This window comes from Falco biarmicus, chromosome 3 (assembly GCF_023638135.1).
Source record: "Falco biarmicus isolate bFalBia1 chromosome 3, bFalBia1.pri, whole genome shotgun sequence".
Lineage (NCBI taxonomy): Eukaryota > Metazoa > Chordata > Aves > Falconiformes > Falconidae > Falco > Falco biarmicus.
Genome location: NC_079290.1, coordinates 105,089,418 through 105,116,834, shown reverse-complemented (window position 1 = coordinate 105,116,834; position 27,417 = coordinate 105,089,418). Strand labels below are relative to the sequence as shown.

General features: G+C 45.2%; 1 protein-coding gene across 1 annotated transcript; it reads right to left on the bottom strand.

Moving 5' to 3' along the window:
• Positions 1–6,605: 6,605 nt before the first annotated feature.
• TTLL10 (tubulin tyrosine ligase like 10) lies at positions 6,606–25,617 on the bottom strand. The gene is given in 15 exon segments (XM_056331525.1): positions 6,606–6,760; positions 7,772–7,828; positions 7,831–7,864; positions 12,834–12,955; positions 13,252–13,360; positions 14,137–14,162; positions 15,126–15,305; positions 17,205–17,295; positions 17,297–17,394; positions 17,606–17,691; positions 18,352–18,472; positions 19,714–19,832; positions 20,784–20,969; positions 22,419–22,617; positions 25,457–25,617. Coding segments are annotated over 15 exon segments (1,725 nt in total). The 5' UTR covers positions 25,599–25,617.
• Between the last annotated feature and the right edge of the window lie 1,800 nt (positions 25,618–27,417).

Below are 27,417 nucleotides of genomic sequence, written 5' to 3'. Positions count from 1 at the left end.
ATGGATGAATCTCATCAGGAGAAAGATGGGCCTGAAGACAACTCCCTGCTCGGGTGAGTCTTTTGTGGAAAAGGAGGAGAAAAGTTGGGAGGTTGGTATGTCTTAGATGAATCTATGGCTGGGAAAATCCTGAATATCCCAGGCTTGAAAAGAGATTTTGCTGCAGTGAAGTTCTCTGATAAATAACTTTTGTAGGTAGAAAAAACATTTTTCATAATCTTCTGCTGTGGAACAGGTGATAAAGGTTGGTTCTGTCAAGCTTCCTGCAAGACATAGCAGGGAACAGTTCAGGGATGGAAGTGTGCAGAGCCTGCGGTGGCACACAGTTGTGAGCCTCCAGCCAGGAAAGCCTCGGGGACCATCCCCTGGGGGAGACCTTCACAAGAAAACCCATCCCCAAGGCAAGCCTGAGCACCGGTGTGGCTCAGTTTCTCGTTAGAATCACAGGCTGGCTGAGGTTGGAAGGGACCTCTGGAGGTCACCTGGTCCAAACCCCAGCTCAGGCAGGGCCACCGGGGCCAGTTGCCCAGGACCATGCCCAAGCAGCTTCTGAGTATCTCCAAGGCTGGAGACTGCCCCACCTCTTTGAGCAACCTGTCCCCATGCTCAGTCACCCTCACCATTAAAAAACTGTTTCCCTGTGTTCAGACAGACACCCCCATGTTTCATAGCTCTTGTTTTTGTCAGTTACATATGTGTAAGTTCAAACTGTAACCTCCCCACACAGCAGACTTCTGCTTTGCCTGCATTCCAGTTAGGTGGAGTTTTCCCTTCAAAGAAGAAAAGAAAAAGGATGCTTTTCCGCCAGCTTCTCCCTTTTCTCCTTGCTGTTCAGACATTTTCGTCACCCAGTGCTGCTCGCTAGTTCCAACTCCTTTTAGTTCTTCACTTATTTGACCATTTCCAATGTTTCCTCTGTTACCTTGTATGTGATTGCAGCCCTGTCCTTATCCACAGAGAGAAAAGCAGATCTTCTGGAAAGAGGATCAGCAGTCTTTCCTCGGAGTCCTGTGGAAACGAGGCATCTCAGAGACAGCAAAAATGTGCAGTAAGTTCCACTCAGTGGCTCTCAGTCAAAGGCAGAATATGAAGTTTAATGACTATGACAACACACCAGAACTCAGGACTGTCTGCAGCTCCCAGTTGCTCCTCTGCCAGCCATGGTTACTATTCTTCTTCAGGCTGGATATTCATTGCTTAGAAAGCTGGTAGGATCTCAGCAAGTGGTGAGGGTCTTTTTAGAACAGGGCAGGCACACATCTGCAGGGATATGTTTAGAAAATGTTGATCTTGCTGTGTGGTGGGAAAGGGATGGACTGTCCCTCCCAGCTTCAGTCCCGTGGAAGCGGTGTGACTGTTTGGACACATTGTCAGAAGCAGCTTTCAGAAGTACAACAGCACTTCCTTTTAACTCTTTAATACTGTGGGACTTCGACATAATTAGCCTGGGGGTTTTCTTTCTTTTTTTTTCCTTTTCTTTAAGCATCAGTTCCATGCGAGCCTAAACTTCTGCTGGTTCCAGTCTTCTTAAGATCACCCAGGTGTCAGAGCAGTACACATTGTACATGACCCCCGTGCAGCCACTAGCCACTCACATCCTTCCCAGATGCCGAAAAAGTTTTCCTTCTCAATTCAGAATAGTCTTACACAACAGATGTCTCACCAGCTCCCTTTTCTTCCACTGTTCATCAGATGGCATCTTTTCTTTTTTTTTTTTTTTTTTTTTTTTTTGAGACAGAGGAAAATAAGGTAAACATACAAGTATGATATTTTTCAGGGTTATGGGGTGGTAAAAGAAAGATATTTAGGATATATGCTTGGAAATTGGGAAACCCATGATGAAGTTCTTAATTTGCAGCAGGTTTCCTACCCACCTGAAGAAAATCATGTGTGCTGTGGCTTCATGAGCAGCAGCTGAGACAGCCAAACAGCTTTAGCTATTAAAAGGAAAAGGTTCATCTTCCCCCTTCTTCTCAGAAGAGGTTGTTTGAGATGCTGGTTTGATTTGTATGCTTATTTCACCTTAGTTTGAAGCCCTTTGGGCTTGGCATTCAAGTCCCTTTGTTGGGGGGATATTTTCCTTTTCCTTCCCAGTACTGCTGCCCAGCTAACGGGAATGGGGTTCGATGTGGGCTCCCAGTATGTGGCTGTGCTGGGTCCTGGGTGGGTTTCTGCAACCTGCGTTGAATCCTCAGAGCAGGACCGCTTGGGCTAACAACTACTGTAAGTTTAGCTTCTATCCACTGGTTACGAACAGCTACGAACATCAGAAATCAGCAGCTCTTAAGGATGGGTGGTCCCGGCTGCACCTTCTGCCCCCCGACCGAAGGCAAGCGTGCAACTAAGGTACCACGGTGCGTAGAGCCTATGTCATGCTGAACCTCAAGTGGTTGTGTAAAAAAGGAGAAACCTTAGAACTGTTAGTAAATAACACCAGGGAGGGGGCGAAGACAAGCTGGCTGTTCGGTTGCCTCTTGCCCCTCAGGAATCTGAGCGTACCACCACACACTGGGAAACGCTTTGGGAGCACTGGTGTGTGCCCGCTCCCCAGGGCGCAGCCGGGGGTGGCTCGGTGGCAGTGTGACCCTGCCACCTGGTGACTCTTGTGCATGTTGCAGCGTGTCACTTGCGTGACAGCACGTATCGAAGAATAAGTCTTTATTTTGTGACTGTAAGGGAATGTAATATTATTTTTTTTAACCTGTGTAGTAGTTACATCCCAGGAACAAAACCGAGCAGCAATTTTTCTAAACTCTTTTGCGAGCATAGGGCAGCAGTTGCGAATTTATGTGTAGCATAGTTGCTGTAGCCTCGAACAGCTTCGAGTAACTGTTCATTTCCAGCCTGCATTCTCAAAGTCCCCAACCCCCCCCCTCCACTTTCAAAGCTGCTCCTCTTTCCTCTTTTCATCCCATTCTCTTCGCATTTCTCCTGCACGAGCTCACCGGAAAAGAGCTGTGTCCGGGTTTCGGCTGGGATGGAGTTCATCATCTTCTTAGGAACTAGTGCGGTGCTGTGTTTGGCTCTGACGTGAGGGCGACGTTGGTAACGTGCTGATGGTTTTAGTTGCTGCTGGGTGATGTTTATAACAAGTCAAGGACTTTTCAGTCTCTCAGGCCCCGCTGGTGGGAGGGCTGGAGGGGCACAAGAAACCGGGAGGGGGCACAGCTGGGACAGCTGGCCTCAACTGGCCAGAGGGATGTTCCATACCACGGGGTGTCACACTTGGTATATAAACCGGGGGGGGGTGGGGTTGGCAGGTTGGGCAGACCATTGTTCAGGGACTGGCTGGGCATTGCTGCTGCACTGTGTATTGTGTGTTTCTTTCTTCCTTTCCCTTTGGATTTTATTCCCCCTTCCCTCCTTCTCATTATAATTGTTATTGTCATTATTGTTACTATTGTTCTTTCATTTTTATTCTATTTCAATTGAATTGTTCTTAACCTTCTGTTGTGGTTTAACCCTGGCCGGCAACCAAGCACCACACAGCCACTTGCTCACTCCCCCTCACTCAGAGGGATGGAAAGGAGTGTAAAACTCAAGGGTTGAGATAAGAACAATTTAATAGGCAAAGCAAAAGCCGCACACGCAAGCAAAGCAAGGAATTACCACCACTTCCCATGGGCGGGCAGGTGTTCGGCCATCCCCAGGGCAGCAGGGCTCCACCACATGTACAGTTACTCGGGAAGACAAATGCCACAATGCCAAATGTCCCCCCTTCCTTCTGCTTCCCCCAGTTTATACACTCAGCATGATGGTATATGGCATGGAATACCTCTTGGGCTAGCTTGGGTCACCTGTCCTCGCCGTGTCCCCTCCCAATTTCCCATATCCCTCCAGCCCTTCCGTTGGCAGGGTCCAAGGAACCGAAACGTCCTTGATTTAGTATAAACATCACCCAGCAACAACTAAAAACATCAGCACTTTATCAACGTTGTTCTCACATCATGGCCAAAACACAGCACTGTACTAACTACTAAGAAGAAAATTAACCTGATCCCAGCTGAAACCAGGACACCCTCCAGTTTTACACTCCTTCCCTATTCTCTTCCCCATCCCTCCGGGTGAGGGGGCAGGGAGCGAGCAGCTGCAGGTGCTTAATTACCAGCCGGGGTTAAACCATGACAAGATGTGATTGTTGGGACTGACTGGGCAGTGAGCATTTGCCATCTGGATTGGTGCTGGAGGTGCTGAACCCACCTCGAAGCCAGATGAATTCTGGCAGCAAGTGAGCCTGGATTCCATTAGGGACCCTGTGCAAAGAAACCTGCAACCCCTGGCTCTGAGGAAGGACCGTCACGATCTGCCTTTGAGCCTCGTGGGTGAATTCTGTGTGCTGCCCCCCTGCTCCCTCATTCACATCCCCTCCGTAGCCACTTTCCACCCGTGCTTTGGTATCTCATGATGAAACAAGCTGGCATCTGTCTCTCATTGTTCCTGGTGCCAGATACTGGGCTGGCACTGGGACAATTAGGTAGCTTCCCTTGTTCTACATCCAGGCACCAGCATTTGCCACCTGTTTAAGTAGAAAACTGGAGTAAAGGAAAAACATTAATGTATATTGCCTTGCATGTGAGGAATTCTAGTTAACCCTAAGGCATGCTTGGTTTAAGTCTGTGCAGCTTTACAGCAAAGACAGCCGTTGGGTGACATTGCTGTGCTGAGGGCAGCTCTTGTGGATATGTCTCTCCTTAGTACACCATGTCTGTCCCCCAATACACTTTTCCTAACTCTCTCTGCTGTTGACTCCTGTTCTTACAGAATATGGTGAAATTATAGAAGGAAATGTATCATGTAGCACAACACTTGGCCTGAAGTGAAGAATACTGAGGTGGTATGGTAACAGCCTTCACATATGTAAAAGGCCACTAGAAAGAGGAGGAGAACAATTTTTACTTTTTGTCTGCTGCATAAGATAGAGACAGCAGCCTTACCTGCATTAAAGGTTAACTATTAGGAAGAAATGATGGCTCGCATGGGACATTGCAGAGCCTTCGTCACTGGAGGTTTTCAAGGATGGGTCAGACAAGCATCTGTCAAGCAAGATATAGGAAGAACTGAGGCTGCTCCAGAGGTGGGAACAGGACTAGAAGTCTCCTGAGCTTCTTTTCAGGCCTCCGATTTGTCTCTGACATGTGGCAGTCAGATGGAAAACATCTGTCCTGGCCGTGTCCTGACAAAACACGAGCAGTGCTTGCCAGATCCCCAGGAGTTAGCTGTGATTGCCCACCCAAAACAGGCAGGGTTATACCCCTGGTGGGAAGGACTGTCCCACCTTGAGTTTCTCAGATGCTGACCCTTTGTCTTCAAAGACTGTGACACCTGGGGGAACATGTTGAGAAGCCGGGAGGCTCTACTTAAATTAATCTGATGCTTTAGTGTTCCTGTAAATTCTGGCTAGAAAAGGGGAAGAGCAAGCTTTTCCTTTAAGGGGGTCATATTTGGAAAATGAATACAGCCACTGAGGTTCAGGCTCGAGCACCAAATGTCTTTCTGTTTGAGCAGAGTTGATAGGCTTTTTCACATGCCCCCCAAATTACTACCTATGTGATCCTGCCCATCTTCAGTAGCTCACCTCCCCCGGCCCTGTTCCTGCAGACCCAGCCAGCCTGTACAGTCGCTGTCTCCGCCATCCCCAGATGATGCTTGCTTCAAACCGATGCTGCTGTCACAGGATCACGTGAACATGCCTGCACTCCCCTGTTAGAGTAAGCACAGGAGAGGAAGGAATCACGCACGTACCCTTCAGCTTACTGCTCATTCACATTCCTCTTGGGTTAGAAGAGCAGTGTCTGACATTTGATGTCGCTTTTAAACCTCTCTCCCTTCCTCCCCTTCTCCTTGGTCCCCCAGGCATCATCATTTCCTGCTGAGATGTTGGCCTGATACAAGAAGTACGTGCTGCTGCTTGGCTGTCACCTCGATCGAAGGAAAAACAAAAGGGAGTGTCAACAGAGCGCGGTTCAAGGTGCAAGGCACAGGGGATCTGGTGAGTGAGGGCGCTGGTCACACAGCTGCCAAGGATGGTGCCCAGCCTGGGGGATTTCTGCTGCTGAGCCTGAGGTTTAGTCTTTGCAGCTTCTCTCCCTGCGTTTTTGTAGAAGGGCTTTGTATGTAAAAAGTGTGGCTGGATTGTGCCGGTCAGATCAACATTGTAAAAGGGATGAGTTTTAATGTGGTTAGCAGTTGTCTCATTTTCTGTAACTTTCCTATAATATCTGGCTGGCTGGTGCAGGCACTGCTGTCTGCAAAAGAGCTGAGGACTTCCAGAAATAGTCACTGGTTTTCCAGTTGAGGTTGATACCTGCTTGTTCAAGTCAGGTGAAAGCAAGCTGGGTATGCGTAACGCAGGCAAGTTTAGCTTTTATTTTCTTTTCATGTTTTATTAACTTGTGAAAACCCTCTTGCTCTGTAATGGTTCAGGGCTGTTTTTCATGCTGGTTGAAGAGCTGCACGTGTGGCATAGTTGGGACAGTTTGTTGACAATTCTTTCTGGGCAACAGCAACCTTTTTTCTAGAGCCACTAGGCTTCTTGGAAGAGCTCTCCAGCACTTTGGCAGGGCTCTGGCCCGAGTGGCCATCACCTCTGCTTGTGGCTGCGTATTTCAGCCTGTACACGGGCCAGTTCTGAGCTTCGGGGGTTGTTTCTGGCCAAGCCCTGCAGTATCCTCATGACAGAGGAGCACAAAGTGGCCAAATGCCTCTGAAGGTAAAATACTCTGACCTATGGGGCGCTTGTCGAAAACCACAAGAACCAAATCTGGGAAAGAAGATGCAGTTAGGAGGTGGTGGGAACACTCTGGCACTAAAATACACCCAAGCTGCAACGTGTGTGTGCAAAGCAGCTGTGTGCGAGGGAAGGATGAGGGGAGGTGGTTTCCAACCTGTGATCTGGGGCCTCGGTGGACTATTACTCTAAGACAATTAAAAAAACCAAACAAACAAAAAAACCAAAAACCAAACACCACGCTTGCATTCACTTCAGCAGCTTCAGCTCCACTGGAAACATTTTAGGAAATTGGTAGAGAAAATACTGTAAAACTGCTTACAGTGCAATACAGGATAGGAATACACCCCCAAATAAATACACATGCACACAGGGAGGAAACTGGCTCTATGACAGTAACCATGAGCAGGTTATCGTTCACACCCTTCATGTAGCCATAGGCTCTCCCTTTGCTACTCCTTACATATACAGTGATCTCACAGAAAATTGGGGGTGAAACAGATGGCGGTCCTTCAGGCAAGAGCAGCTCTAGCTGATGTATATCAGACGGTGTAAGGATTTTTTCAGTCTTTATATAGTCCACCTAGCAGTTGCCAGCTCTGTTGGTGAAGTGCAGTGGAGTACGCTGGCATTCAAGCACCACCTGAATTACAAAGCTGTGTAAGGCACATTGTACAAACCAACTTAACCTGGCAGGAGGAACAACAGGCAGGAGAAAAGCGTGCAGGTGCACTTTATAGGGACGTGTCTTAACATTTAGCCTTTTGTACATAAATATATTCTTAAAAGTAATTATAAATGAAAAAAATTTAACCACTTCTTTCTTTCTAATGGGTGCATGGCTAAAAAGACCGTAGCTTTTTTAGGTCTACATGGATTAGAATTGTCAGTGCCTTCTAAGTTGCCTATAAACTCAGCAGTGAGAGATCTTTATTCAAAGATCCTTTTGGACCTACAGCTGATATAAACAGGAGTGTTCCATCTGGCAGCCAGTGGAGTGACATGATCAGCTGTTGCTGGCCACCCTGTGACTTGTCTGCTTACCAAGGCTCTCGAAGACTACAGCTGGGCTGACATCTCTCAAGGCTTTGCATTGATAGGCAATGCTGGATTTGCATTGATCTGCAGAAGCCAGACCTAGGAAAACTGAATGCCCATTAGAAAACTAGGCTGGATCACCTCAGAGTCAGAGCAATGCCCTTTTACTGACTTAGTGAACACCTTGAGAGGTGGAAGTACTAATAAATCCCAGCAGAATTCCATAACACAGAATGCAGGCAGGATAAAATTTTCATAAGGACTGGATGGTTTAAAACAAAATCCCTTTTTGGATACATTTACTTACTTGAAAACAACACTACACATTATTTTGGGTCTCTAGCCGATGCTTTTTAGATTAACTCTTCCTCTATAGGTGCGTGAAGGCACTGTGTTTCTTAACATACCGGTTTCCATTAAAGCTTCTAGTTGAGTTTTTTTGATACCATGAAATAAAGTTTCTAGGAATCTAGGAATCATTTTGATTTGAGGTAGACATGGGATCAAAACTAAGTAAACTTGGTACTGAGTTTTCAGTGCACCCTTGGCCTTGGTTTCCTGGGTAAGCTTTAGTTTCAGGTAGGAGCCATGTAAGATACTGATTTTATATACCCATACTGGACTCATCTCCATTTCCCTCTGAAACGCCAACATTTGAAGCTACAATCCACAGAATGTGATGGTCCAGTTAAAAATATCTGTGTGAAACCAAACAGCTGGCTTGTGTATAATTCTGTTTACTATTTCTTTTCCCTATAGTGAGAGAAACTCTTCTGTCTGCTTCCTGCCTCCACCGTGTGTGCTGCATCCTGTATATAAGACATGTAGGAACTATTCAGTGTTTTGTAAGGAAGAATATTTAATAATATAAGAGCCCCAGGAGAATTCTACTCTCTTTTAATTGATTTTTAAAAATAATTTTTTTTTTCATGAAACAGCAATGAGTTTGCTTGCAAGTACCTGCGAAATGAAGTCTTAAGTGTTTGCTAGATTTTGGCAATATGATAGCCTTCTCTTTGGCCCTTTATTTTGCCGAGAATAAAACACAAAAGTATTTTTCACTTCTTTGAAAAACTTTCTTGAACAAATAGTGAGGGCAGTAAAATGTCTTCTCTTTTTTTCTTTTTTTCTTTTTTTTTTTTTCTCCTCCGGAGAACTGGAACAGCTGCTCAAAAAACCCTGCTTTGCAGATGCCAACAGAGGGCACCTAAGTTACGTGCATTTTTCTTGGCAAACTCATTGCTTCTCAGTAAGTGTTCTTTTTCCCTCTTAAAAGTTCAGAAGATTTTGTGCTGGCAGACAAAATCAATGAACTTTCTTAATCGCCTTGATTAGGTTTTGGGGTTTTCTCCTTCAAAACATATAAAGCTGACAAACAGGAGGAAGAAAGTTCTCTGTGATACCTGTCATGCTGTTCACCTTCCACATTCCCCATTATTGTACTGTCTGAATGTCTCAGTTTTTAAATGCACTTAACCTCTCAAAACCAGGGCGAGTTAGTACATGCCCTTTGTTCTATTTCAGGAAGGGCGGAGAGGATAAGGCCAGGATTCACCATATCTCTGTGAATATCCCATTTCATGGGAATTTCATATAGAATGGAATCCCTGTGCTTCTCCTTCCATTTGGCATACAGGTGCCTTGCTCAAACTTTCCTAGCAAACATATGATAAAGAAAGGAAACAAAACCCCAGAATGTCTGTCCTTGACCTCCTAACCATGGACTGTCCTTTTTCTTTAGGCTTTTGAAGTGATGAGAAAACAAGTACCCTGTGGCTTTGGTCAGAAGGGCTGTTCTGGATGTTTCTCTGGGATGAAGAGGCTCCCTGCAGCCTGGCAGTACAGCTCCATGTTCTGTCACATCCTAAACTTGCTCTGTCAAGACATCACAGCTAGGCTTAAAAACTTCAAATAATAGGATTTGTCCATGGGTTCTTGAACAACATGCCAACTGCAGTCAGATCCTGCATCACACCAGGATCTGAGGTCTCATGTCTTGAGCTTTGTATAGTGCTAGATGCAGTGTTAGCATCTGCTGAATACTTCTGATTTTCATCTGGTTTGATTACTGTTGTAGTCTTATTGCTGTAGAACCATCCTTACAGCAGGAGTTTGGCCTTTCAAAGGAGCACTGGGCAATGAGACTAGGCTCTGTCACGTGGTGACATGGGGACAAGCAGACAACATAAGACCCGTCTCAGAGGTCGGTCCTTTCCCTGCCGATATGGCAGAGGTAAGGCTACTTGGCGTGCAGGAAATGCATGACTGAGCCAGAAAAACACTTCGTTAATTTAATTGTGTGGGTCTTTGCTAGAGCTCACCAGGTAGAAGCTGAACGCCCTGCTGTGGTCTCAGGGAGGGCGAGGGCATCAGTCCATGCTCCCAGAGGCTCCAAGTGACTTGATAGCCGAGACTGCATGGGAATGTCTGCATCTCTCTACATCAGAACTTGTTCTTAGGGAGGATGACTGTAACATGCTTCACAGCCCAAAGCCACCCACAGCAGGGCTGTCTGTTCTGCATTTGTGTAGCGGCAGGTGTCCAGGGAGACTGACCTCCGGCTGAAGCTTTAAGCAGCACTGAAATACCAGTCAGAAATAGGAATAAAATAACTTGTTCTGTATCCTGTGTGGACACAGCAGAAGCCATGTGCGCAGTCATAAACCAAGCACTGGAAGGGCTACTCAGATGTTGCCAACCCAGAAAGGGACCTGCTTAGCGATAGTGGAGACCTCAGGCTAAGGCAGTGGTGTTCTGTTTTCCACAGTCTTAACAAATTTTTTCAGTCTTTTTTTATCGTCGTGACCTGGGGTGGGCACAACCAAGTCTACAGTATCCATGTAGATATACCTCATACTCCTGGGGTGAATGAAAAGCTATGTCACTCAAATCAAAGGAACCATTCCCGCTTTAACTAGGGATTTGAGTGTTATCTTCATTTGTGTACATCTATCGCAAACTAGCAAATGGCTTATCTATGTTCAGTCTGTTCTCTACTGATAGATAGCTGAACCTTTTATGGCTGATAAAAAATTTACACATCTGTCTTCCCAGCATACCTCTGGAGAGAAGCCCTTTTGCATGGCTGATGCAATGCTTTTGGAAAACAGGTTCCTTGAGGATTTAAATGACACTGTCCAAAGCTGTGTAGTGACTTAGGCATTTACAGGGCAGCACAAGGAAGCTTGAGAAAACAGTAGGAAAAAAGCCAACAACAGCAAAACCACATCCATCACTTTTGCTCCCTTTCCTCTTAAAGCACTTCACTCTTTTCTCAGCTTACACATGAATATGCAAGGCTCTACAGAAAGCTTCTCAGCAGGCCCTGCTTTCATACTCCGTGCTACTTCTAAGAACTCTGAGGCAGGCAAAACACCTTCCAAAGACTGAATCAGGATTCTGCAGGGAGCGTCCTTTCAGGGATTATTAGGAATGATGCTGGGGGCATTTACATCTCAGACAAATAAGGAAGAGGGAAAGGCATGATGAGCTCTAGGACTGAACGTATAAGGCCATGTTAAATCAGCATAAAGCAGATTCTACATGTGCCGTGAAACAGGATGACAGGGAGAAATCGGGCTGTTGTGTGTTACAGGTGGAAAGCACAGGGTGTCAGGCCACCAAGTCAAGGTCAGCCCACAGCGAGCTGGGAGTTTGCGGCAGCAAGCGGTGTTAACTGTGGGTTGAAGCTGCTGGTCCTGTGCCCAGCTGTTGATCTGCAGGGAGCGCACAGCTGCCTCGTGAGACGGCACCGCACCAATAAAACCGTAGGCTTTCTGCTCCCCAGCAGGGGCAAGAAAAGATAGACAAACCTATGCCAAATAAATGCCTAGAGATCTACATTACTCTCTCTCAAAGCGAAGTTCCAGGTTCCAGCTGACTCTGTCACCACTAAGTGCCCAGAAATCATCATCATTCTTACAGATAATACTTCTCAAGAAACAGATTTTGTTTATCTCTCCATATGTAAAATACCTGGGGAGGTAATGGTCTTTAAAAACGCTGAAGTTTTTAACTAGCCAAGTACGAATTGCCACAATAGAGTGATACTAGATCTTCTATTCTACTTAAAGTTTACACAGCCCGGGCTTTGCATGCCAGCGTTGCAGAAGACAATCCCCACTGAAATCTGAGAGGCACCAGTTTCTGTGTCTTTGCCATTTACTCTCCCTTGCCATTGACTCCCTGTACAAAGGAGCCTATTGTTCGCGTGCCTTACCCACTGCTGCATACATTTGTTCCCTTCTTTCATAGGGTCTGCTGTTCCCGCTGCCCTTTGCTGGAGTATGTTTGAGTTCCTTTCTGCTTTAGCAACAGCAGAATCTGCCAGATGGCTTTCTGTTATGTTTAGGCCAGGTGGTTTTGAAGGACTGTGCTGTACTGAAAGCACCTCAATCACTGTGTTTAACATTTCCCTTTCTTCTGGCTTTTCTTGTCTCTGTTTCATTCACTCTTTACAAGTCTGAGTTGTAATTCTAGCAGATTTTATAGTCTCAGTGGGCTGACCTATTGCTATATGGTGAACCTACAGTGAACATGGAGTTGTTGGTACTGACATCTCAACCGATAATGACTGATTCTTCAGTATGGTGAGGGCGAGTTCTTCGTAGCCTTCGATGGATACTCAGCTGGTGTAAATCAGTATACTTCATGTGATGTTAGAAGCATTACACACTGATTTATGTGGGCTGATCATCTGGTGTGTTTGGTTTCTGGAGAGAGAAAAAACTGAATGGGCATTAAAATTCCCATATGTTCCACTATGAACTCTGCTTCCCTGTGCAAATTCTGCACAGAACAGTTTCACCTGCAGTAAGTACTTTTCTTCCCATCCTGAGCTGTTAATGCAGGGTTTCTCTGTGCAGTAAATGTGCAGGCAGCATAGGTACCGTGTCTTGGTGCTGGACAATGGAACTGGAGAAAAAAAATGAATCCTGTACTTCCTAGCTGGCTGACTGAATGCTCTGTTTAATTCCTAGCACCAGAGCCCGTGTCAACCGTGCTGTACTGCTGGCATTAGACATCTGGCCCGTATCACATTCAGTATTTGACAATATTGTATTCATACCTTAAAGTTTTCATCAATTAAAATGTCACAGCTGGTGAGATCGAAGTAGCCCAGTTTGCGCTTGAGTTTGTGCTTGGCTGCCAAGAAGCACCGCAACATGATCTGCTGCATCCTTTTCAGAACTGGAAGACAGGGGATGGGGGTAACTGATCTTTGTGAATGCCAAGGTGTAGAAGTCACTGTAAGTCATAGGTGTCCTCTTGGTTTAGGGACATTTTTCCTTCCCAAGCCTCCAGCAGAGCTCCTCTCTAGACTCAGAAGGGTGTTGCATTTTGCGGATAAATGGTTACCAAGGGACCATCAATACCTTCTTGCTCAGTGCATGTGTTTCCTTGAGGGCTCCAGTGAACTGACGGGTTTTCTCCCAACTCCTGTCACCCTAATTAGGCAGACTAGGACACCATACACTTGCTTGCACTTACAGTAAAGACAGTGAAAACCCAGTCTTTGGGGAGGCCGTTGGTTTTTCTGAACTTCTCATTAACGTAGCTGTTGAAGTGCTCCGTGTGCCAAACTGTCTCACCTGGCTGTGCAGCAGTTTCTTCTTCTGCTTGTACTGAGAGACAGGAAAGCAGAGCAAAGGGAGGATTGCATTTCTGGAAGTGACTTGCATGGCAGACATCCCGCTGCCCTGAGTTGTTCCATGCATCTGGAGTTGGGAAGAACCCCAGGATTAAGTTACAGATGTGGAGGGAATAGAGTCCCCCAGCAGTGAGCTAAACCTGAGCAAATGTCAGACTCCCGCTGTACAGTACTGCCGGGGCAGAGATGTGCCCGAGCCACGTGGACGCAGCGAAGCCAGTTACCCAAGGGCTCTGTCAAACAGTGTGGGTGCGTGTGCGTGTATGTGTGCTATGTCTGGACCAGTGGCTGGCAGAGAGGGAGAGGGGCTTTCGAGTCCGAGTCATGGTATTTTTCGGAGCGCATCCAATTCCAGTGTCCATCTGCCTAGTACCCTCTTAGAGGAGACTCTACCTGGGAGAGATGTATGGATGTATCCCCAGAGGAAACCAAGGAGAGGGCTTCTCTCTTCCACTGTCTCATCTGTGTCAGCTGGCATTTAATGGGGTATTTACGTTGTTCACTCAAAGGCAAGTCCCCACTCCCTGTGAAACGGCTCGGCTGCACCTCCCTCTGTGGGACACCTGCTGTGAGGGTGCAAAGCTGCTGGTTAGTGACACTGTCTCTGCCACCTCTTGTCTTTTGGAAATATAGTAGGAAAATGGCTATTTCCGGGTGGGATGAAAGGGTAGGGAGGGAATGAGAGCAGAATCAACTGTAATTTGAAGGTCTGGCCGTTTACCAGTTGTTCCTGCAAATTTTGTTTCCCTCCACCCAGCAGGAACCCAGGTAATTTGTGTTTTGCTCATAAACACCTGTCCTTTGTTTAATATCACCTGTGCCATGGGATCCTACCGGAGCACCTGAATTCCCATGTGGATAGCTCTCTAGCTGAGCAAACAAACTATTCCAGGAAAACAAGTCACGTACTGATAATAGCAGATATTGCAGGAAGCAGCTATAATCTGCTGTCCCGAACTGCACTTCTCCACGAACCGTAAACTCCAACTGAAGCGGGCTTGGCTGGTACCGCTTGTAATGTGTATTTTGCTCATTGTCAGAATGCAGCATGACACTGGGAGAAGGGCTTTAAAAGGAAACTGTTTTCTTCCTTCTGATTCTGTTTGTTCTCTTTCATCAGGGCCAGTTCTAACCACTGAAACACCTCATCTGAAGTAAAAACTCAGGTAGGTCTGAGCTTCTGTTGTGTCTGACAAGATATGTATGTATCCTGGTACAAGCCAGAACAGTCTCATTCTATTACAGCTCTCATTTGAGAAGCAAGACAAGCAAAGATGGAGGTTTAAGAATGATGGCTCTTGAAGAATACATCCATATCTTACACCATTATGATTACTATATTTAAGCACAACAGGATTGGCAAAATCCTTAGCCAAGATTAAGGCTCCTTTGTGCTAGGTAGTTGCCATCAAAGGTTTCTTGCCCTAAGAAGCTTATTGTCTACAGATACATGACAGAAAAATGGCAGGAAGAAGAGGTCCAGGGAGAGAAATTCTCAGGTTAAGCAGAGAACTGGTCCATGACAGAGAACAGAACCTGATCTGGTATTGCTTCTGTTGAGCCTGGTTGCCATGCCTGACCATAAGCCCACATCCATTTCCTGGGTGCAGGGATTTTGCATGTATGAGGCATTTATTTCTAGCCTTTCAAAAATCCTTTTTGCTTCCCATCTCTGCCAACACACCCTCCTCTTCTTCTGAGCGAAGTGACTGTAGTTTGCCTGGTTGGTCAGATGAACAGTCAGACCTTCAGAAGCAGCATTATACTTGATGAAGGTCAACTTGACGTAACCCTGGGTGAAAAGTAACACGTATGGTGCTGTGCAGGCAATGAGGAGGTAAGACTGGATATCAAACTTCTTCCCTTCCAGGAGCAGAGGCTTGTGAATATGCTTGTGAGAGTGGTATTTTAACTTGCATCACCAACAAGCAGTCATAATATGTGGCAATTCAAAGCTCGCACAAACCCCCACAGCCAGTCCATTTCATGCCACAGAACTAATCTCTTCGGTGAGTGGCAGCAGAGGGTGCTCATAGGAGAGGATAGAAATGCCAAGAACAGCTCCTTTCAAAAAGAATAGAAGCTGTGCTGAGTCTCAGGAGCAAGAGGTAATTAAAGATTTACTAATATTTACTGGAAAACATGCAAAGTTTACATCTGAACACAAAGAGCCCTTCATACAGCACCATTGCTTTTATTGCCAGAGTGATGTAGTCTGGGAACTGTTTCTCTTTATCATCAAAGGTTGCTGGATGTCCATATAAATAACTAGGATACGCTGTTAAAGCAATCAGTGCTAACAACAGTTTTCAAAGGAATATGGAGCCTCATTCTTCAGCATGTAAGCCATTCTTCACTAATAGAAATCAAGATGAGATCTTGATAGATAGGATCCAACCACTTGTTCTCCTGGTACTGCTGCTTGTCTATGTCCAAGACCCCACACTGGCCTGACTAGGGCCCTTGGTCTGCTTTTGTCAGGCAGTCACCTTTTTGCCCCCTGTGCTGACTTTACATTTACTGCTGCGTAAACGCAGTCCAGCCTGTTTCAGAAAGCCTGTAAAATCATCATTCCCATTTACCATTTTACAAATCTCTCTTGCTCTTTTCAGTGAGGCCAACCGTTCCTTTGTTATGAAAAGACATGTTTGGATGAACATAAAGAGCGACTGTTGCTTGCTTTGGCGAGGGAAGCTCTTGGAAAGGCTCTTGCTATTCACTGTGTTCTCTTGCAAGATGAAGGTGCCAGGTCAAGACAGCAGAACCCCAGGGAAGTGGCACAGGGTCAGTGTGAGGAACTGCTATCACCATGTTACCAGGACATGCAGCCATCACATGCCTTTGCCATGCCAACACCACAGTGCTGTCATGAGTGTATCACATGGTCGTTGCTGGCATGTCATGACTGTGCCAGGCAATATCATGCATGTATGGGCACCATGACATTTGGAGTGCCCTGTACGCCTAGCTGTGCACACCACAGGCATCTGGGAACTGCAGCTCCCAGGTAAATAATGAAAACATCTCTTTTGTGTTTCTCTCTGAAAGTTTTATTCCCTCATCTCAAAGCACTGAAGTGATTTAATTATAATGCATGCCTCAGCTGAGGGAGGGATGCTGAGGCAAAGGGAAGTGATGTGTAGCAGTAAGCAAGTAACGTTCAGTAGCTGACACTGTTCTTGTGACTGCTGCCTTACTTTCCCCTTCCTTTTTCTGCTGTTCTGCTTCTCTGGAAAATATTCTAGCAATGGCTGCGAGGCTGCATGTTCTACAAAGAACATACAGTTCCTTTATTCATGCAAGGAATGAAAAATAAAACCATGCCAACCCAAATTTTAGTGACTGCTAGCCACTGCCTATTGATTGAGGTCCAGACTTCTGCAGCATTGAGGCAGAGTTAAAAAGATATTTGGGAGGCTTTATTAGATGGCATGAAACAGATGTTGCAGCTGTACAATTGGTAAAATGCTAGCTTTGTATAAGAAACTGGAATAATATCTAATTTAAATTACTTTGCACAAGGCTTTATATATAGAACTCGTACAGAATTGTAACATCTGGCCTTTTGAAGTCATTCTTAAATTGCCAGACAAAGGTAAACTCGGATCTTTCTGATGACAATGTGGATGTAAGAGAGACCAACCAGAGAAATAGACTGTCTCCCACAAAATGAAATTTCATGGGTTGATGAGATGTTGTGTAACCACATTAAACACCTATGGAACAATCCTGCTCTCTGAGGCCAGTCTGCTTAAACACTCACATGTGAATTCCCAGACTTTGGTCTCTACCTTTGCATTATTCTTGCCCGGGGAACCCTGTATGGCACCCTTCTATCGAGTAGGTAGTCCTCAGCACTGCGGAGGATTGAAGCAAGAATCCTTGAAGGATGCTGTGCTGACAGCAGCTGCAGTTCTCAGCAGGAAGATTCCTCGACCTCAGTTAGAGCAACACAGCTGGCAGATCCAAATCTGTTCTTCTGCAGAAAGAATGAGTCTATTATAACAAAGCCGTATGAAACACTGATGCACTCATCAGTGGGCTCTAGAAACTGCTCACTTAAATGTGTGTGCATGTATGTAGATACACGTGCATATAGATACCAATTATTACTGTGTATACTTTTATGAACGCTTCAGAGGATCACATAGCTATTTAAATTGATTGCCACCATGATTAAGACAATTCACCTTTGTGAAGCTCAAAAAAAGCATGTTTCTCATCCTCTAAGTCCAGGCAAAAAGTTTCTGGGAAGAATTCTTTCATCTTCAGTAACCTTTGGGAGAATCAAATACAAGTTGAAAACCCTATTCCAACACATTCATTCCTTGGTTACTTTCAGAGTGGATGGTGCAAGTAGAAATGCAAGAAATGGCTTTTTCCCCTGCTTGTGGACAGTTGTGTGTTTGTTGTATGTTTTTTCTGAGCTACCTCATTCCATAAGCTTTCAAGAATATACGTTAGCCTTCAGACATTTTTCATATACTCAGGTTTTTGAAAACTAGTTGAGATGGCTGCAGGTAACCATGGTACAGGATTATTTGGGTTTTTAGTAGGTCAAAAATAAAGGAGCAGAAATGACAATAAGCTTCTCTTATATTTGCAGTGTCTATGGCATGAGAAGTTGTGGCCTTTCTAGTAGGACAATATACCCAAAACAGGGGAATTACTATGGCTGTTGTCTTTGGGCGACCTGACACTCCTACAGCTCCAGACATAGACAAAGAGGAAATTCTGTCTCTAATAATGCATGTACTTTTATTTTTTTTTGGAGGGGGGGAAGTGATTTTTCTAGAAGATAAGAAAGAAATGAAACCCCATACACTTCGAGTCCTGTACTGTTATGCTTCCAGAAGGAAATGGTCCTTTGTTTACGTGTTCTCGCTTTCTGTTGGCATGTTTCTGGTCAAGGTTCAAAGAGGTGAGAGGTTCTTACTTGGAATCATGGTTCCTACTGATCTTTTTCATCATCCGCTCTTGCTCTTTCAGGCAGCACTAAAGCCCTATCTGACTGGTGAGGACTCTGTTGTTCGGAATCTGGTAGAGAAGCTGTTCACCTGTATGAGGGGAAAAAAGAGCTTTGCTCTCACTGTCCTGTGCAGTGGAATCTGGAGGGTCAAGCTGACTTTGTTGACTTTCACCAATTTGCTTTAAGGCCGTAGTGACAGTTTCACGGAGCAGTGAGAACACTTGTGTAAACGTGTTCCTGTCCAACCTCACAGCGGGACAAACCGACCTGGTGGCGCTTCATGAAACAGGCATCCCCTGCTTGCTCCAAAGGTGCCACTGCTGTCACACCATTCCAGCTGCGGAATTGCATTGGAACACAGCCTGTCCGCATCGCCGTGTGCCAGGCAAACTGCTGTAACGGTGCAGCCTGGCAAACAGCCACCGCATCGCCATCAGAGCTGGCAGGAGGGGAAAGGTGGCTGCTGCACGTGGAGTGGTGGTGGGGTGACAACACTCTCCCCCTGCCGCAGGAAGGCCCACAGCTCTGCGCCATGATGCTCAGGCTTGCCAGGGCACAGGTCTTGACCAGCTCCCAGAAGGAACATAATTGCCCCAGGGGCTGTGCTTAGGCTCTGAGGGTGCCAGCCAGAGGCTTCCTGTGGGAGTCCTTGATTTTATGCTTTTCTGGTGGGAAAGCTGGCTGGACCTGGTGAGGTCGGGATGTACTGATGAGATGAAGGGTGGAGTGCGATTCAGAAGGTTGCTTGCTAATGCAGTAGTTTGGCTTTTAGTGCCTGTGTTCCCCCTAGATAGAGCTGGGGCTGGGATGTGTGGGGTGACCCATCTGAGCTTACTTTGCTTCTTAGTGTACCTTCCTCCTTTTCTCCTCTCCCACCTCCACCGTGGGGACCATCTCTACACGTCGGACACTGCGAAGGTACGCAAGGACTGGACTCATGCTTGAGAGGCGCCAGCGTAGGCTGTGTGCTGTTCTTGTGCCACTGTGCTGTGTCAGTCTGACTGCAGCCTGGGCTCAAACCCAAAGAGGGACGAGTGCCTTTCAGAAATGATTCTGACCATTTGTGTTTAAAAATCTCCGTACTGCTCATTTCACTATACTTAGTTCATTTCAGTGGTATCTTTTCTCCCAAAAGTGTTTTCTTGTCTAAATCCCTTCCTTTAATCACCATGGCAGTCCAGCTTTGGTGTCCCCTCTGAAGTCTGCCAAGGAGCTGTTACCTGTTTGTCCTACCCCCAGGTGACCTCCTCTGCCGTGGGAGTCACAAGTCCAGCATTCTCGGGTTTTTCCCACTAACCTCTCCCACTCACGGCCCTCAGGCACCTCTACCTTCTTTGAAACGGTAATAGGTCTCTCGGCACTTGATTCCACACCATTTCAGTGCATAATCCTCTCTTCTGTTGTCATAGATACGCTGCCATCCTCTGCTCTGGCTATAGGCACTCACACTGCACAAGGAAAACAACACAGAAAAGTAGCCTCCCTTCTATTAACAAATGCATAGTTAGCTCATATCCCTCTAAATCCTAGCAATTTTCTCTGGGAGCGTGACCTAACATGCCCAGAAGCCGCTGGGTGGGGGGGTAAGGTGGGAAGCAGTAGTTAGAATGGCTGTTAGTGTACCTGCTGGTCTGAACTTGAGAGGATGGAGGAGTAACTGGGGATGCTAGGAACATTGTGATTCAGCAGCTCTAATGAGAACTGGTACCATTTCAGCAGGGTTTTTCCAATTAGGATGCAACTGGTACCCATGGAACAGAAATGTTCAGCATCCAGTCCTAATAAGGAGCCTCTCTGCTGAGGAGTTTAGGGAGAGATGACAAGTAGCGATAGAAAAACTACTTGTAGAAAAAACTATGGAAACATAGCAAGGAAAGTGCTGTTTGCAGCAGAGTTTCTGTGGTGCTTGCTGGTGACAACATCTAGAGCAGAATGCCAGTATGCTGGGAAGAACTCAGGAAGGAATGAATGGAACTTCTGATCCGTCAGTTTTCTTGGGCAGAAATCTCTTCTTATTATTTTCTTGGTTTACATTTACCACAACAGAATGTTGATCAATAACAGTGGTTCCTAGCTGTAGTGATGATGCTAGCAGATTTGCAACATGGTGTAGCTAAGCAATTTCTGGACAGCCCCAGCAAAAAACCCCTGTCATTAAACAAATAGAAGCATTTTGTTTCTTTGCGAAGAGATAGTAGTTAGCTACTTTACCACTAGTGGCCTTCCAGTGGATACCTTCTATTTCATTTATCTTTAAATGGTTCCCCAGGTGTACCACTCCAAAAAGACAGCAAATCAAAAGAAAATTATTTGAGGCCAATGGATAACAGGTAACATCGCATGACTTCATATATGGTGGTACTACTGTTCATAGGAGTCTGCTGAGAGGATCTAGTTACAGCTCGGCTCCGTTAGATCCACTCATATGAAAATATGGTCCTGGTTTCACTGGTGCTTTTGGTATCTCTTCTGGCTGTTTTTCTTGAGGGCATGCCTTACCCTGTGTTCTAGTCTCACTAGACTTGGCTTTGTCAAGCTTCACTTCAGTGTTGGTAGAAGCAGATGCAAAATTGGAAATTGAGGAACTTCAGATGATCTGGGATCTTCTGCATAAAATCCTCATCTAGAAAGACAGCTGTTAGAGAAGAAAATGCTACAAGGTAAAGGACCACCTCAATGGGTTTTATAGCCATCACTAAGGCACTGTCTCAAAACATTTCAGAAATTATTGCTGATGTAACCTGGTGGCAGGTACCGTGATATATTAAGTGGAAAACCAGAGAAAATAAAATATGTATTAGAAGGGAACATTTCAATGCGCCCTAGCCTGTCAGTGCTAAATGGCATTCTTTTACTTGGTGGGGCTCTGCTCCACAGGGCTCTCAGGTCCCTTGCCTAGGTGGGTCTCAGCTCTGCCCTAGGCTGAGCACAAAGCGTTGCGCCGGTCAGCTGAAAGCTGGGGGCGGCTGTGGGAGAGTCTGAAAGACTGCAAGGTCTGGAGAGCTATGGAAATGCAAAAGGGGAAGGGCAAGAAGAGCCTTCTAAAAAGTGTTAGCCACACACCATACGTTGAAATAGATTTCCTTTCAACTGGTAAAGCCTACAGGAATTTTGACAAGCCCAGGATGTGACAGCTGTGAGGTCCCCCTGGCAGGCAGCCGCAAAGTGGAACGGCACACGTAAACTGTGGTGATGGTGTCAATAGGAAACACTCTACTTCAAATTGGTAACTAATCACGGCAGGCTTGCAAGGGTTCTGTTACTTATTCTCAGACCCCAGGGCTCAAAAGGTGGTGAATCTGTAAGGGATAATAACGTTTTTCAGTACAAAGTTAATGAGATCTGCCTAACCAGTAAGTGCTGGGTTATTTGTGGAGGAGAATGTCAGGGCTTGTAACTAGCTTTAGCAGTTGTGAAGAACTTTAACTCTTGGCCTTCTAGGAATGATAATCTAAACTGAAAACATCACTTCTAGACCTTCCTCTGCCAAGAGGTTTCCCTGTATAACACATAGCAAAAGCTTTTCTTTTGTAAGGCAAAATGAGAGTCCATGACTTTTCACCAACACCTCCATGCTCTGTCTGTATTTCATGTCTCTGATGTTTTTCAGGCAGCACAAACAATTCTCTGGTGCAGTCTACAATCACGTTCTAGAGCATAAAGATGCTTCAAAGCAGATGAAGCAACTTGGGTACCATCTCACCCTGACAGAGATCCAACACCATGCTTTATAATGTATTTGTTTTAACTAAAGTAGCAAAAGTTGTTCAGGGTCATATCCTGATGCAACTAGACTGTTATACGCTCTGTACTGTTGGAAAAAAATACAATATATAAGCAATTTCTATCTGATCAATCTTCACATTGTTCAAATGTTCTCAAAACAGACCAGTGACATTATAGCACATAAATGATGTGAAGAACATTATCAGTTTGGAACTTGAATCACATTTGGGTATGAATGAAAGAATGGCCAGTAATGGAAAATTTTATTTTGAATATAGTTGCTGGTAAAGGAATTCAGAAGGATGAACCCTGTGGTTTCAGAAGTGATATCTGATGTAATGTCATCACCCTCAAAACCATTGCTGGATTTGTCACCCATTGTCTTGGTCTTAGCAAGAAAGTTCTGTTTGTGGTCTGATTTCTTGGCTGCTAACTCATAGGATTTGTGAGTCTGGCGTTTGCACACTAGCATTTGGGATATTGATACCCAAATCACTGAGTCCAAACCTATGGAAAACATACAAAGGCTTAATACTTCTGGGGCTGAGAAACGATGCCTCTGGTATGTCTTCAGCTTGGCTATGCACAAAGCTTTTGGGAACAGTAAAGCCATGACAAGACTGGAGTTATCTACTTGGGCTGTTCTTTTATCATTATTTGTTGTAGTACATCCTGTGATCACATGAGAAAAACCTTCTCTCTCAATGACAAAACCGCTTTGACTTAAGTGGAGCAAAGGTATTGGGCATTGTTATCTCTCATAATTTACAAGCACTTGTTTCATGTCCTCATTGCACCCCACCTATGAGCACAGGTGCAGTCCGCAGTGAACTGTGTGCCCACAGTTACTGACTTCCCCAGCAGGCGCCCACACCTGGCTCAGTTTGCTTTGGAATAAAGGAGCAGGTTGCAAATTCTTTGAGGTGGGACTTGCTTTAAATTTCTGCTTCATGTAGTACTTGGCACCAAAGGGTTCTAACAGCAAAAGCTGTAGCATTGTTACAAACTGCAGCATTATCAGTGCTAATCCCTGGACTCATGCCTTGAATTTCCTCCTTAAATTAAAACCAAAACAAACCAAAAGAACATACTAAACAACCAGTTCAAACAAGCCAGGGCACAACGTCCACAATGGAGAACACTGCCTTGGTGATGTCTTGTAACCAGCCGAAATGAGGTTTTTCCACAGTGAATTCCCAGCTGCCTGTTACTGGTGCTGCAGAGCCGAGGCTGTGGTTGCTGGTTGTGGGGCAGTGGGGCAGCTGCACAGGAGGACTCTCCAGTGGCCAGCAGTGCCTGGCTCTTTGGGCACTATTTCATTTTGCCATCGTAGCACCAGACCAGGCAAATTCACAACGTACCCTGATTTCCTCCAGAAGAGACTGTCCTTAGCGTGTCAGTCAAAATTTTTGAACAAACTGTTTGAAAGTAGCTCAAAGCTGGGGTCAATGCATTATGCATAAGTGTCAGGCAAATTAAAAGACATGTGGAAAAGGAGTACAGCTCAACTGCTTCCCAGACTCAATGCATTTTACGAAAAGGTCGTACCACAAAGCTGTACCACCCCTCCGGCTACTGGTACCTTCCACGAGGGAGGCTGATCTCTCTCGTCTGCCTTAGCACGGTGTACTATAGTGCTGTTCTTGTTACTCTTTGATATGGGAATGTAAATATTTATTTATCTATTTTTAACATTTAATTGCTCATTCATACCTCCTACGAGAGTTTTGGCTCTTTTATCATCTCTCTCCTTGCCTGGATTGCTAAGAAAATAACCTATGTTAAACAGCCCCATTTATCCTGAGACACGGATACATGAAATCTCCTGCAGTGATTGAAGTGCTGGTAAGGTATTCTTCCATTGGTCTGAACACGCACTTGTCTCTCCCTCTCTAATCCTTATGCAGAGACACATGGGGTGGGAGCCTTTTACCATCTTTTCTGTCTAATTATGGAATCTCCCAGTATTCAAGCTGAACCTTCATTTCATTGACTCTTTTGACATGTATTATTTAAGCATGAGTCCCCTTAGTCTTCATTTATTTGTGTGTTTTGCACCCTTGGATGGCTAATTATTAAAAAGGTAAGGAAAAACAGGAATGCAGGGGGTTATTCTCATTGCCTGATTGCATAAATTTCAGGCAAGGGCCTTTTCACTTGTTTATCAGAGGTGGGATTAGATGCTTGTTGGGACTTGAGCTCTTAGGAAAGAGCAGGCAGAGCGGCTTGGCTTGCACACCTAATCAGCAGAGAGGAGTGGATATTTCAGGGGCTGCGTTTGTGCATCTGAACTGGGTTCTACGTTGTCCCGTGCAAGAGCCTCTCTCTGCCCAAAAGGTGTTTGTGGTGGGGAGGGGGGAGAGCCCTTGGGGAAACAGTCTTCTAACTTGGCACATGAACTAGCAGCATGAGATTAAACAGTATGCTTTCTTTCCAGAGAGCCCACAGAGATCATCTTCACGCTGGGTACAGCCAGTAAATTAAATTGCTTGAGACAATTTTGAATTCGGCTCATTAATTTCTTCAGTACCTGTGTGTTGGTAGGGTCTGTATAAGCAGCCCCTGTCTCACCTCAGCTCATCTTTCAGGGCACACGGGGATAAAGACACCGGCAGGGAGATGCAGTCTGCTTTGTATCACTTACTACCAAAAGAAAAAAACAAAGCAGACCTTAGAAGATGGATCTTCTTTTTCCATGTTTCCATGTAAAGCAAGGCTTAACAGAGCTGTAGCTGACTGATTTCTCTAGAATCCAGTTTAAGTCTAGCTGAAATTTTCATTGAAGAAAGCTAAGTGATGTAGATATCTTTCTAAAGACAAACATTGCCCTAAATATTGCCTCTGTATTAAACACACTTTCATTTGAAATAAATGAATCTATTTTTTTACTGCCAATGCACAGAGCTGGGTTCAACAATGAATATGTCAGATAAATAATACTGTTGGTTTAGTCATTGAAAGATCTGTGGCATTTTGGCCACATTAGCTCTGCATAAAAAAGTAATGGTTTCTTTTCAAAAGAACTGCTTGCTAATGGATAGCTTGTATTTTTCTTCATGTTTTTAGCAAAACACTTAAAATGTTAGTATAGCATATTCTAATTTCGCTAGATATTTGTCAGCCAATATGGACAATTTCTGTCTTTAATTATTTTAGAAGCAAAGGCATGGGCTTGTATTTTCACAGGGTTTAAAGGAAAATGGTGTAAGTTACATGCAACATGTCTATAATTTATGCCATAAGTTAGTGGCCAGCACTTTGGCTAGTGTAAGAAGATACAACTCCCTTGATACTGGCATCAATTTAGAACCTGGTCGTAGGACTTGGCATGATTAATAACTAAAACCAAGGATACAAGATCCACCTCTGCTGGCCGATAAGGATCCAGCCTGTTGTTGGTTTCTTCCGTGCTTCGTGGATTTGGTGTTCTTTGTCCTGTTGGCTGGCACAAACGCCATCTCAGCCCAGCCTGCAAAAGGAAAGATCATTGTCAGCCACTTTGCCAGTCATGAGTGACCTGTGAAAGTCTGTATGATCTATTTGTCTCTCTGTCATCATTTGCTCTATTGATTGTAGGTGCCGTTTTTCACCACCTTCTGTGGTTTTTTTCATTTCTTCAGAATCTTTATTTTGACTTGGTTGTTTTGCTGGGAATACATAGGCTCTACTTTCCATCTACAGCTTCTTATAGGCGGTCTCTAGTGATAAGCTTACTGGTGGCTGTGCTGGGGATCTGGGTGCTTTTGTATCTAGTCTTTGTGCTCTTTCAGCTTCCTTCCCATTGAGAGCACTTGGTGTACGCCTTGGGTTGCCTTGTCATTTGCTGTAACTGGGCGCTTTTCCCCAAGTCTGCTGCTCATGGTGGAGCAGCATCCAAGAGGAGTTTTTTTCAAATATATCTGGTATTCATTGTCTTTGACATCCTTGGGCTCCAGTTGTTCAGCCTTGGGATAAGACAGGCTTCTTTTCAGGAAGCTTGAAAGCCCAGACTCATTTTTCATCTTTGCAATAGGTACAACAGTTGAGATATTGTGTCTGGAGACAGAAACTGTAATCCCAGATAATTGTTGGACATAGGGGAGGCAGAATGTTTTTAGCAAGTTTCATGCTTGGAATAGCCAGTTGTAAAAAAGGACTTGTTCTGAGTCAAGGCTGCAACTATTCTTGTAGGAAGGATGCTTACCTTAGAAAGCACAGGGCAACTAAAACGTCAGCTGAAATTAGAGAGGAAAATAGATATTTGCTATTTTTACTTACAAGCAAAAGTAACATATAGTCTAAGAACGCCAAATAAATGGAGCATAGGTACTGTGTAGTTTAAAGTCCGTAAGAAGGACAAATGCAAAAGTGCCAGTTACTGTAAGTACTCTTATGTAGGAAGGTACAATGCAATAAGCTGAGTTACAATATTGAGCTGCTGAATCTACAGTTAGATATATTTAAAGCACATTTCCTGTTAAAAACTGTCCTCCCCAAAGTGATTTGTTGGAGTGGGTAGGCAGGGGAGGTAGACAAGCGTGCCAGTGTCACTGATTCCCTGTGGCTCTGGCTGTGTTGCAAAGCATTGCAGTGCCAGTTCCCCTGTCTGCAAGTTTGAGTGATAATTGCATAATTGCACCTGGGTGGGACTGGAATTCTCATTTTGTGGTACAAAGACCAACTGTTCAGCTCTATTTGTTCTAATGGAGTTTTATTTCCAGTCGGAGGCCAAAGACCCCTGCAGTTTCCCATGACTGTACATGTTAAAGAAAAAGAAGCTGTCTCAAAAAAAATCTGAGGTCTGGAGAAAGGCAGGTGGTGTGGAACCTCAGGGCTCTTGCCTTTCTCCAAACCTCAGCTTGGCAAAGCCACAAGGGAGATTAGAAGAAAAGGCTTCTTTCAGATGCCGGTGGAAGGTAAGGAGTGGGCGCTGGCATCACACACAGCAGCTGCCACCCAAAAGAGCCTGGCCCAGGGCTTCTGCCAGACCCTAAGATGAAGCTCTTAAGATCCCCTGAAGAGCGATGGAGTAAGAAGCTATGCATCTACCAACGCCCTCGCCCTCAGACTGGGAGGCATCCTGACAGGGAAAGAATTGACAAGAGTTTTTAAAGTAGGGATTTGTCAGACTGAAGTGAAGGTGATGAGTCCAGCACAGCGCTGCTCTGGGTGGAGCTGTAGGGGAAGAGGGAACACGTGGAGTGGGAACAGGAATTGCAAGTGGTGTTTGGTGTTCGGGTGGGTTTGCATTTCGTAGGCCAGTTGCAGGAAGTAATCTTGCAGTGCTTTCTCAAGGTGCACGTATGAGGAAAAGAGCAAAGCTCAAGC